The sequence below is a fragment of the Rhinatrema bivittatum genome, chromosome 14 (assembly GCF_901001135.1).
Source record: "Rhinatrema bivittatum chromosome 14, aRhiBiv1.1, whole genome shotgun sequence".
NCBI classification, from domain to species: Eukaryota; Metazoa; Chordata; class Amphibia; order Gymnophiona; family Rhinatrematidae; genus Rhinatrema; species Rhinatrema bivittatum.
Window position 1 is genome coordinate 3,403,437 of NC_042628.1, and position 11,828 is coordinate 3,415,264.

At 46.3% G+C, this 11,828-nt stretch overlaps 2 protein-coding genes and 2 non-coding genes across 4 annotated transcripts in view; 2 read left to right on the forward strand and 2 right to left on the reverse strand.

Annotated features, from left to right (window-relative positions):
* TBL3 (transducin beta like 3) overlaps positions 1-1,261 on the reverse strand; it is a 39,831-nt gene extending 38,570 nt beyond the window's left edge. The window contains exon 1 of the mRNA XM_029577574.1: positions 804-1,261. The gene's annotated coding sequence lies outside the window, so the exon portion shown is untranslated. The remainder of the gene's footprint in view (positions 1-803) is intronic.
* LOC115076370 lies at positions 1,114-1,240 on the reverse strand. Its single transcript, XR_003852738.1, has one exon. It is a non-coding gene; the product is annotated as a small nucleolar RNA ACA64 (small nucleolar RNA).
* A 1,167-nt stretch (positions 1,262-2,428) lies between the features above and the next one.
* On the forward strand, positions 2,429-8,988 carry RPS2 (ribosomal protein S2). Its single transcript, XM_029577579.1, has 7 exons — positions 2,429-2,590; positions 6,071-6,160; positions 6,629-6,736; positions 7,101-7,274; positions 7,567-7,726; positions 8,081-8,172; positions 8,854-8,988. Exons 1-7 carry the CDS (start codon positions 2,453-2,455, stop codon positions 8,941-8,943), a joined length of 852 nt encoding a protein of 283 aa, XP_029433439.1. The 5' UTR covers positions 2,429-2,452; the 3' UTR covers positions 8,944-8,988.
* On the forward strand, positions 7,869-8,007 carry LOC115076373. Its single transcript, XR_003852740.1, has one exon. It is a non-coding gene; the product is annotated as a small nucleolar RNA SNORA64/SNORA10 family (small nucleolar RNA).
* Positions 8,989-11,828: the final 2,840 nt, after the last annotated feature.

An 11,828-nucleotide genomic window follows, 5' to 3' on the forward strand; every position in this document is an offset into this window, starting at 1 on the left:
CACCACTCCTGAGTGCTCCATGCACTATTTCAATGAGCTGCTGCATTAAAAAGGAATCGCTAGGGAATAACTATACATCCCTGGCACTCAAATACATCAGAAGACATAGCTGAGCACCCACAATTGTAATGGGTACTCAAAAGTGTCTATTTTATACCACTTCAAGTTGATTTATCCCAATAGACAATTTACAATGTTTAATGTACTTGCTTTGGAAATTTTTATAGTAAAAACTGGGAGGTGATTAATAAATTTTTATAAATAAACACACAATAGCAAGGGGCAAAGTTAGCCTGGAGCATGTATAATGTGTCCAGAATTTTTTTTTACATCAAATCTTTATTCTTAAACACTGCAAACAGTAGCTTTAAATATTGCAATGATAGTAAATAGGAGGAACCACAGGACAGTATTTTTTTTTAATTTATGAGCCCTTGATTCACATATTGACTTAATGCCAGTTCCAGGTTGGAGTTAATTTTTCCATGTTAAAAAGTGCACATTGGGCACAGCTAATAACCTGATCTACATGGAATTTGCATGTGATGAGCACTTTCAACTATGCATTTGGATACACTTTTTAGATACACTAATCTCTTGATTGCATTGGGTGCTAGTCTAGCATGTCCAAATCATACCTAAATTTGTGTGCACTTTATTGTATTGGCTCCAAACCTTGTTAAGGTGAAGGAACACATGCATCTCTACTCCTATGCATTTACTACAGGCCCCATTAATGCACTTCTATTAAAACACCACCTTGGTTAATAGGGCACTAGAACACAAACAAGTTTATAGTTCACCTATAGAGGTGGAAGTTCGGCTGATGCAGAGCGCATTATGCACGTTTAACCTTTCAAGCAGCCGACATTGCCAATCCGGTATTAAACCACGTTTCATGGCTAGAAATGTGCCTCACTCAGGCCCACGAGAAATCTGCAGACTTCAACTATCCAACGTTTTCTTCCGTTGCGTGGAGTAAGAAGAAACTGCTTCCTCCCCTCACCCCCGACACCTGCCAGCAACGCTGTGGAAAGACGACAAGAGAAGTTATTAGTTTTGCAGGACATCTCTGCAGGTTGCGGGGCATGGATCACGGAACCCGCCCGGGAAGGCTGTACGAGCGCGGGTTTCATCCCCCGCACAACGCGGCGAGGAATAAGCTTAACGCTCCGCTTCCGTCTGGGCCCAGAGATCTCCCCGGCGGCACCACACAGGCCGCGGGGGACTTTCAGTCTAGGCCGGAGACCATGCACCACCTCCACCCCGCCCTCCTCTCCCAGCACCTACCCGTGCACGCAAAGACACGCAGCTTCCGCCCGGCCCTGCTTTATAGCCCTCACGTCTCTCTCATGCTGGTTCCGGGGCACAGCATCTGCTTAAAGCATCTGAAGTAGCTGTGGGCCCAAGCCCCGCGCTCTGGATAACAGCTGCTCTGCGTCTGCCCGTTCTGACGTCTCACGCCTGTGCGTGGGAACCCCGAATGTTGCATGTATCGCAAGCGCTCGTCCCTGAGAGCAGGGTAAAAGCGAGTAATTCACGTTCCAGGGCACTCACGTGATCTCGCGAGATTTGGGGCGATATAAATAGCACGCCGCGGCCTGTTTTTCTTTCTTGTTTTATCAAATCACGTAAGTGGGATGGCGATGGGAGTCTGTTAGCGGTTACTTATCGCTGCCATCGGTCCGTCTGTGGGGCTGAGTTAGGGCGGGCTGCGTCCCGCGTAGTCTGCCCAAGGCTGTTCTGTCCATATTTTTGTGTTCGGGGAGGGGGTGTTGCTGGTTTAATATCTGAGAGAGGCCGTGGAACAGGCCCTGCCTTATCGCTAATCGGGACCGGGGCCTTTAAACGTGTTCGGGGTTCACGGGCGCGTGAGTGTAAGAAGTTTCTGCCCCGGGTTTCTAGTGCCGACACGTGGGGGTGCGGAAACTGCCGCTGGCGGGGTAAGGGAAACGTTTAAGGTGAGGCCATTAATGCTGGATCCTTAAAGGGGGGGGGGTAGTAAAGTCCACTCGGAGGGTTTCTCTGAAGATGCCCCGGTGGTGGTGGGGGGGGGGGGGGGGTAGTAAAGTCCGCTTAGAGGGATTGTCTGCAGATGCCCTGGGGTGGGGTATCCTGACCACGTTACCCTTCTCCATTGGGCCCGGTGCAGTGCCTGCTTCCTTGCCTGAGAAAATTAGCAGCGGTTTCTGAACTTCTGATTCTGGGGAAAATGTTGAAAAATAAAGTATTTGAGGCTGAGAATGCAGGCAACCCACAGTGGGGACTATGTTGGGCGTGTGGAGCACAGGGTGGTGGGGTCATAGGTCTTTGACGATGTGAACTCTTTCTCTGAGAAGGGTTGAAACCTTGTCCTCTATTCTTCTCTTAATCTGATTTTTATTTGCTATGAAAGTCATAACGGTTTCAAGTGTAGTATGACTTAATAATTCCCATCTTTTCTTTTTAGCAAATGGCGGACGACGCCGGTGGTAATAGAGGAGGCTTCCGTGGAGGCTTCGGCAGTGGTGGCCGGGGTCGTGGTAGAGGCAGGGGCAGGGGTCGCGGCCGAGGCCGTGGGGCCCGTGGTGGAAAAGCTGATGAAAAGGAGGTAAATCGGGTTTCATTTTCCTAATGTTAGTAATTATTTTGCTCTGGGGTAGACATACAGCACCCTTTCAGTGGTATTTTTAACTGCATTCTAGCATGCTCTGTCGCTGCATAGTTAAGTAAACTAGGGAAGAGACCACATCACATTAATCTGTCTTAGGCGCAGAACTCGTCTTTGCCAATAATACTTTACTGATCCAGGGAGGAGGGAGGGTGCTATGCTATACAAGTACAATAACATGCAAAGCAATCCTGTGCATGGTATCTTAGTATCTGTAGCAGTGGCCTTTATGGTGGGGCAGTTGCACTAAAAGCATAAGGGCAAGGGCAATTATTTAATATGATTAGAAAATGGAATTGCAGATTTAAGTGCAATTTAAAAAAAACATCAATGAGCTAGCATGATTGTGTACATAATCTGTTCTTCATACCCCAGATCAGTCCAGACAAGTGGGTTTTGTATCCCTACTAGCAGATGGAGGCAGAGAAAAATTTTTCAGGCACTGATACTTGAGTGCAACCTGCAGTCCCTCTGAATTTGTCTTCAGTAGATGGAAGAAGTGCAAACCTGCAGGTTCATCTGGACTTCAGGGGCAACAGTACAGCATTAGAAGCCAAATGTCTGATCTTGCCTAAAGATATTTCTCTGTCCAATAAAGAATGCAGATCGGACATTTGGCTTCTAATTCTCTGTGCGTCCTGAGACTAGCCCAGTACTGTGGCTCCCCACGGGGCTCCTCTCCATGGGCGTGGTCACCTGCCACAGTACCCAAGGATCCACCCAAACACCACTTAACCATAACACTACCAGAGGAAAAGAGTGCAAGAAGACTTTCCTGGCTTGTGCCGGCTTCTGGGATATGAGACTTTTAATCTCAAAGAGATCTTTGATGCCACTGCAGAAGTCTGGAAGGCAGTGCTCCTTTTGGGGTTCCCGAAGACCTCCCAGAGATAGTTCTCAGGGTACCGGAGGTAATCCTTCCAGTAAAGCCAGATTGGTCCACTCTCTCACGGAAGCGGTCGGGGGTCACCTGGCAGTTTTATGGGGTTAGTGGGTTCTAGGGGTAATACGAGACGGCTGCGCTTTAGAACTTTCTTGCCCCATCAGGGAAGCCTTCATGGTCTCATTGCATATCCCGCAGCAAGCGAAAAATCAGTTCTGGATGTGTTGCTTCGCTTTTGGAGGTTAGGCACAATTATTCCAGCAACGAAGGGGCAAGAGTGACTTGATTTACTTTGTGGTTCCCAAGGAGGAGGGGACTTTTCGGCCCATCCTCGACCTGTAGAAAGTCACTGCGGCGCGGCAGTTTCCGTGATACCATTGCGAACAGTGATGGTGGTTCAAGGGGAATTTCTGGCCTCAGATTTAACGGAGGCCTATCTACACATCCCCCCTCATACGTGCGAAGCATCAGATGCTTCGTTGCTTCTTGGTGCTAGGGCACCATTGTCAGTTTCAGGCTCTTCATCTCAGTTTAGCAGCAGCTTTGTAAACTCACGAAGGTGCCTGGAACAATAGTGGAACCTAGTGTAATGATCAAAATCCCAGAACATATAGAAAGACCTGGTTTAATGGAACAAAGTCAGCATGGCTTTACCCAGGGCAAGTCTTGCCTCACAAATCTGCTTCACTTTTTTGAAGGAGTTAATAAACATGTGGATAAAGGTGAACCGGTAGATGTAGTATACTTGGATTTTCAGAAGGCGTTTGACAAAGTTCCTCATGAGAGGCTTCTAGGAAAAGTAAAAAGTCATGGGATAGGTGGTGATGTCCTTTCGTGGATTACAAACTGGCTAAAAGACAGGAAACAGAGTAGGATTAAATGGGCAATTTTCTCAGTGGGCAGTGGAGTGCCTCAGGGATCTGTATTGGGACCCTTACTTTTCAATATATTTATAAATGATCTGGAAAGAAATATGAGTGAGGTAATCAAATTTGCAGATAAAAATTATTCAGAGAAGTTCACAAGTGGATTGTGAATTTGCATTAGGATCTTGCAAGCCCGAAGATTGGGTATTCAAATAGCGCATGAAATTTAATGTGGACAAGTGCAAGGTGATGCATATAGGGAAAAATAACTCCTGTACTTACACAATGTTAAGTTCCATATTAGGAGCTACCACCCAGGAAAAAGATGTAGGTGTCATAGTGGATAACACATTGAAATCGTCGGTGCAGTGTGGTGCGGCAGTCAAAAAAGCAAACAATGTTAGGAATTATTAGGAAGGGAATGGTGAATAAAACGGAAAATGTCATAATGCCTCTGTATCGCTCCATGGTGAGACCGCACCTTGAATACTGTGCACACTTCTGGTCGCCACATCTCAAAGATATAGTTGCACTGGAGAAAGTACAGAGAAGGGCTACCAAAATGATAAGGGGCATGGAATGGCTGCCCTATGAGGAAAGACTAAAGAGGTTAGGGCTGTTCAGCTTGGAGATTTGTAGAGTGGCCACATGGTCTTCCCGTCACACTTTCAGCAGGCATTATCAATTAGATGTGTGGGTGCCAGAGGCGGCACGTTTTGGTGAGTGTTCTGCTAGCAGGTGTGTTGCCACCCAGCGTAGGGTGCTTTGCTATATCCCACTTGGTCTGGACTGATCTGGGTATGAACAGGAAAGGAAAACTGGTTCTTATCTGCTAACGTTTGTTCCTGAAATACCACAGATCAGTCCAGAGATCCACCCCCTTGATTATAAAATCCTGTATTGTTGGAGTTATCTCTAGAGCTTAACTTTCTATATAGTTGGAACCTATGGGACTGAAAGGGGGTTATATTTGGAACCTTTGGACCAAAAGGGGGTTTTTCTGTGTCCCTGGATGTAAGGCCTCCAGCTGAGAGGGGGCTTCTCCTGAGGATTCTATGTTCACCCTAGGAGGGGAGGTTAGTTTAGTTGATTTGTGGTTCTACATTGGCTTGTGTTGAGATCAATACTGAGGGGACTACAGGTGGCACTCTCAGTTTAAGTAGCAGTGTCCGAAAAATGTTCTAGTTCTCTGCCTCCATCTGCTGGCTGGGATGCAAAACCCACTTGTCTGGACTGATCTGAGGTATTCCAGGAATGAAAATTAGCAGGGAAGATCCCATTTTCCTCTTTGCCAGTAGTGTCTCTTGCCTTTTATCCCTTTGTAGACTTTCTTCCCACAGATGGCATGCCTGGGTGTTCTGAGGGCTGGGGCTGTGCATCCTCTGCACTGCTTACAGGATGTAGCCTACACCCACCACCTGTGTAGTTCCAGCAGAGGGAAATTCTCCTTAAAAGAAAAAGCTTGCCCTGGAGCTACGTCTAGACTTGGGAGTAGCTATGCACTGGGCAAAAAACCAGTGGGAAGGGCAATCATCTTTGGCAATGGTTTCATGCCTAGTTTGCCAGTTCATCTCTACTACAATCATCCTTGTATATCTTCACCACATATCTGCAGGTCAGGACATAGAGTTTGTACTAAATACTGAAGCATTCTTGAATTTGTTTTGGTAGTGGATCCCAGTCACGAAACTTGGTCGCCTTGTAAAGGACACGAAGATCAAATCTCTGGAGGAGATTTATCTCTTTTCCCTCCCAATCAAGGTAAACAGATTCCTGAAAGGAAATTCAGTGTGGTGGCTTGTTGCAGTATGCTTGTATTAGATTATGGGCCGTATTTAATAGTTCCCATGGGCCCAGTAAATGGGAATGTGAGAGGATCTCCAGAGCGCTTCTGGCAGTGAGAAGCTGAAGCTGAATCATGAAAGCTTATGTAGAGCCTCTTTATATCAAAGGCCTTAAAGTTGACTTGGAATGACAGCCTGTGGATTTGGGGGGGGCACTGCTTGTTTTCAGTGGTTAGGTGTCTGGAGAGTGGGTTTATAGAAGAATATAAGGAGTTTCCCGGTTCTGTGTAACGGGAGTGAGCAGGTTGTGTGGCAGGATTTCTGTGGGGACAGCGGAAGCACTAACTAGTGTAAGCTGAAGAGGAAATGCAGCACTAGTATTTCTAACTCTTATAGTGCCCATTGAGAGCAGTATTGAAGTGTGAACATTTGGCATTTGCTGCAGGAGTCTGAAATCATTGACTTCTTCCTGGGTTCCTCGCTGAAAGATGAGGTTCTGAAGATCATGCCAGTCCAGAAACAGACCAGGGCAGGTCAGCGAACCAGATTCAAGGTAAAGATTGTGTGCGATTTAAGAAATGTGAAACTGTCAAAACATTTATTCGGTGTGAGCTGAGTATAGATCAGATCTGTAAACATCCCCTTTTCAATGTTGTATTTTGCATATTGCGACTGTTTCCTTTGTATTTATATAGCTGCTTTCATGTACGCACAGCTCCTCATTTAGCAGAGCTGATACCGTAGTGCAGCATTCCTCATATGCAGTCACTTTGGATGGAGTCCCCTAAAGTTGAGTATTTTAGGCACAACTGTCAGTGCAGCCAACAAAGAAATCTGTTGCAGCCATGGCAGTGTAGATTTGTCTGCTTTTGCAGAGGTGCAGGCTATAAAGACCACTTACTGATTTTTGTTCTCAGGCTTTTGTGGCTATTGGTGATTACAACGGACATGTTGGTCTTGGTGTTAAGTGCTCCAAAGAAGTTGCTACAGCTATCCGAGGGGCAATCATCCTGGCTAAGCTTTCCATTGTGCCTGTCAGGCGAGGCTACTGGGGTAACAAGATTGGCAAGCCCCACACTGTTCCTTGCAAAGTAGGTTTTATGATGCTTTTGCAGATACAACTTAAAATCCTTAAAACTTTGAACATTGAATTGTTTGGGAAAAGGGATATTGATATTAGTTCATTTTGAGCTATTTGTCACCTGCCATCCCAAGGATATATGGAGTGTCCGCCCAGTGGCTTTCATGTTTTCCCAGTTCTGCTTTTGACATTTAAGTGGATACTGATATAAGGTATGAGGTAGATTTTGTCCTTTTCAAAAGGTGGCCTGTTTTTTTGGAATTGATCTTAAGCATGAAACTCACTTAGATATCTTCTTCTAGGTCACTGGTCGTTGTGGCTCCGTCCTGGTGCGGTTGATTCCTGCACCCCGTGGTACCGGCATAGTCTCTGCCCCCGTACCCAAAAAACTATTGATGATGGCTGGGATCGATGACTGCTACACCTCAGCCAGGGGCTGCACAGCCACACTGGGTAACTTTGGTAAGTTACTTTTCAGTTAACTTGGGTAATGTAAACCCATAAATATCCGGCGTGGATCGTACAATAGTGTGGGATTTGGCGGTTTTTCAGAGCATGGGTTTATATGTGGTGGTTCTAGTGAATATTTGGTTTTTAGATGTAAATTCTCTCAGCTCTGCCCAGCTGCACTTGGTTTGGTAGTGTAGCTGTCGTTATTGGAGAGAGAAAGAAATGAGTTTCATTTGCACGGCAGATTGACCTTGTAAAGTGGTCCTCCTGTTCCTCTTTGAAGCTCCACAGTGTAAGTTTGCAGGCCGTGAGGTGAGTTTTAGTGGAAATGAGTATACTTTTTAACTTTCATCTCCCTTTGTACAGCAAAAGCCACTTTTGATGCAATCTCTAAGACCTACAGCTATCTGACCCCTGATCTCTGGAAGGAAACGGTCTTCACAAAGTCTCCTTACCAGGTGAGAGTAGACATGATTGCATTCATTCTGTTTCCAGGGAAAGCTGAAGGTGGATTACAGTTCAGGTGCAAGTTCCTGTCCCCAAGCAGCTCACAATCTAAGGGGCTACCTGAGGCACAGGAGCCCTGCTTTGCAGCCCATTGCTCTGACCTATGGGGCTCCTGCTTGCACTGATCTGCACCACATGAGAGCCTGGAATTGATTTGTGCTGAGAATACATTTGGAACTGAACTCTGGCTGTAGACGTCCCAGGGCTAACTAATGTTTTGATGTTTAGTTCCCACTGAATGACTCTTCCGTGTACGTACCCGGATCAGTAGCTGAGCTGTTTCTGGGACCCTGTTACTATGTCTTGTTGGAAGTTGTAGCAGTTTTATAGACTGTAAAGAGTTGAATTTCCTGCAGGATTTGCTTTGGGACTAGATTTCAGCCCCTTGATGCTATTAAGCGTGGATCTCTGTCCAGCAGCCCGATCCAGTTCAGATTCCAAGAGAAATGCAAATTCTGCCTTGCAACATAAACTTCATTTCCCATTGGTTTGTCCTTCTCACTCCCTGCCAGAGCTGAATTAAAGGTGATAGCTCCTGCTGTTGTCACTGATATGAGCTTCTGCATCTTGAAATGTGAAGACAATTGAACCTTTGCAGACCAAGTAACGCGTTTCTCTCTCCCTTTGTGCAGGAATACACTGATCATCTTGCCAAGACCCACACCAGAGTCTCTGTGCAGAGGAGCCAGGCAGCTGCTGTTGCTGCCGCTGCACCCTCCTAAATATTACGTTTCCTGTGACAGAAATTAAAATGATTACCAAACTGATTTCCTGTGGAATGAGTTTCTTGGAGAAATCCTGCATTTATTCCAAACATGTCTGTGCTGTACTGCAATACAAAGAGCTGCTTTTGCTAACCCTCTTTCACGTCTGCTCTGCTCCATTTCAGTATTTAGTGGATACTCTTTTCCTGCGTTGGGCAGAGGTTTTAACTGGTAGAGGAAAGGTCCATCCAGTGTGCCTGATAAGGTGCGTAGGGTTGTAGCTAACTCACGACCTCCTTGGACAGCACGATGCTGTCTTCAGGGAACTGAGGCTGGGTTTTGTAGGATCAAAGGGGATAACGTAGCGCACGGCACTTTCCCAAAGGCAGTGGGTATCTGTTTATAATTTATTAATCAATTCAAAGGGAAAAAACCCAAACTTTCCAAAGGAATGTACAATGAAAAAAGGAAAATTGGTTCTTAGCTGCTAATTTTCATTCTTGGAGTCCCACGGATCAATCCAGATGCACAGGCTTTTGTCCCCTGAAGCAAAGCTTCCCTGAACTTGTGGTACTTAAGTCAGTGCCACCTGCAGTCCCTCAGTATGCACGGAGCAGAACTACCCCACTCCCAGCCGAGCAGGGGACAGGTAAGCTCATCAGTGCAGTGAGGAGATTCTAACTTCCAAAAACAAGGACCCGGCTGACTTACTCAGACTTGAGCAGTTTTTTAAATAGGGTGGGACTCTTGGAATACAAATTAGCAGGTAAGAACCAGTTTTCCTTTCCTTATACCCCTGATGAGTCCAGATGCATGGGATGACCCAGGTTCCCTACACTGGGGTGAATCTGAAAGACCCGCTCACTGTGTGCACTCTCAAACTAGCTGGGCCCAGAACCTGAACATCCAGCCTGTAATGCCTTACAAAAATGTAGTCATGAGCAACATTCAGCCCAAGATAGTGCCTGGGCTCTAATGGAACGAGTCCCTGAAACTGGGCAGCCTTTACATATATAAGCAGATACAATAAAGTAGTTGCTTTAGAAGCCGCCTTCTCCTTCCTTGATCCACCAAAATGTACAAACCAATAAGACCTTCAAGTAGCATAGAGGACTTGACACACATCCAATAAGTTTAGATCTTTAGCGTGTGGAGAAGACTATTCCAAATTCCCAAAGGTCGGGAACTCCATGTGAAACAGATATCGCCCTTGGCAAGGACAAAGGAACTGCATGCAAAGATACTCCCTGTTCAGATATCTGAAGGAAAGTGTTTCTACCAAAGAGTGAAACATGCCTTGCCAAGCAAATTGTTACCAGAAAGACCGTCCTCAACATGACCTTCCTTAAAGGTTCAAAAGGTGGACAATAGCAATTGCAAAACTAAATCCACTTTCATGCAACAGTGGCAGGGCCAATAGATGCTGTGCCTCCCAGGACTTCACTGGACTCCTGCTCTACCCCCCCCAGTTGATGTAAGCTACCACGGTCATGGTGGCTAGGATCTTAACTGCCCAGTTCTGTAGCTTGGGGGGAAGCAACATTTTCTGGACTGCTTTGCTTTCCAAAAGATTGATGCCTCTGCCAATGATCATGGCCCCCCCCCCCCCCCCCCCCCCCCCCCATCCTTGTCAAACTGGCATCAGTGGTCACCACTCTCCAATTTGAGATCTCTAACTCATGCCCAGTAACAAACTGACCTGAGAAATCCACCAGGAGAGATGACTTGCTGTGCCCCTGTGAAGTGCACACAGATGTCCAAATGCCCAAAGAACCAGATCGAGGGTAGATGTTATACAACCCAAAACGAGTAAATAATCCCAAACACTGGGTACCTGGCTCTGCTACCACCTGTGGTCTTGTACTTGCAACTCCTCTGATGTGAAAATACCTTGCCCACTGGTATCGAACCGCTATTGCAGATATTCCAATGACTGGGCAAGAATCTAGATGCTCTGCAGATTCACAACCTGGCCCAGGAATTACAACTTCTGTATCACCATTTGGACCAACTGGTGGCAAATCCCCCTCACCCAATAATCCAGTCGTCTAGATAAGACTGCCCTCTCCGGAGAACAGTGGCAACCAGTCCCATTCCTTAATGAAAATGTAAGATGCAGTTGTGAGAGCAAACAAGAACTTCTGATGTTCCTTGCAGACGGGTATATGTAGATAAGCCTCTGAGAAATCGAGGGTGCTAGGAAACTCCATTTCTAACCACACATGGTTTCCATCCTGAAACGAGGCACCAATCTAGCCACATTCACCTTTTTCAGGTCAAGTATGGGTTGCTAGATGCTCTTTCTTCACAAATAGGAAATAGATGGAATACCTGTCTTGTTGCTGCGCTCCTTGGTTCATGGGAACTATCACATCCATTCTAGCAAGAATTAGAGTAAGGCCTGCTTGCTGCTGGAGGTGCACAGGGAGGCCAGGTAAGTTTTGTGTATGGGGTGAGCAAATTCTAAGGCATGGCTGTCATGTATGACTGTCAGGACCCACTGGGCTGTGGTTACTGTGCTCCATTCCTTGGACGGGAGCAAGAAGGTGAACAACCCCTCTGTGACCTCTGCAGAAGAATGGACCTTGTAGATAGAAAACCAATCCTCTGCCAAGACCAAGAAGGAGAGGACATAGTGAACATCATAGGGAGTCCTTAAGGCCCCAGGCAATGAGGTGGATCCCCTGAAAGTGGCAGAACTCTAGTGGGGTACTGATGCTGCAAAGGGCCCTTATTCCCAAGGCAATTATGCATCCATATTTAACCTCACAAGCGAAGCTCTACCACTCTCCCTATAAGGGCTGGGATCTAACCAAGCAGCACATGCCTGAAATACCCAAACTTCTAACTCCTATAAGCAGGAAGTCTTACCCTCTTTGGGCCTATTACCAGCAAGGGAGGGG

Bases quoted from the DNA above. Each gene is read 5' to 3' on its own strand.
- RPS2 (XM_029577579.1), top strand. From the start codon at position 2,453: ATGGCGGACGACGCCGGTGGTAATAGAGGAGGCTTCCGTGGAGGCTTC. The intron at 7,275-7,566 runs GTAGGTTTTATG...ATCTTCTTCTAG, and splicing joins CCCACACTGTTCCTTGCAAA to GTCACTGGTCGTTGTGGCTC. The intron at 7,727-8,080 runs GTAAGTTACTTT...CCCTTTGTACAG, and splicing joins AGCCACACTGGGTAACTTTG to CAAAAGCCACTTTTGATGCA.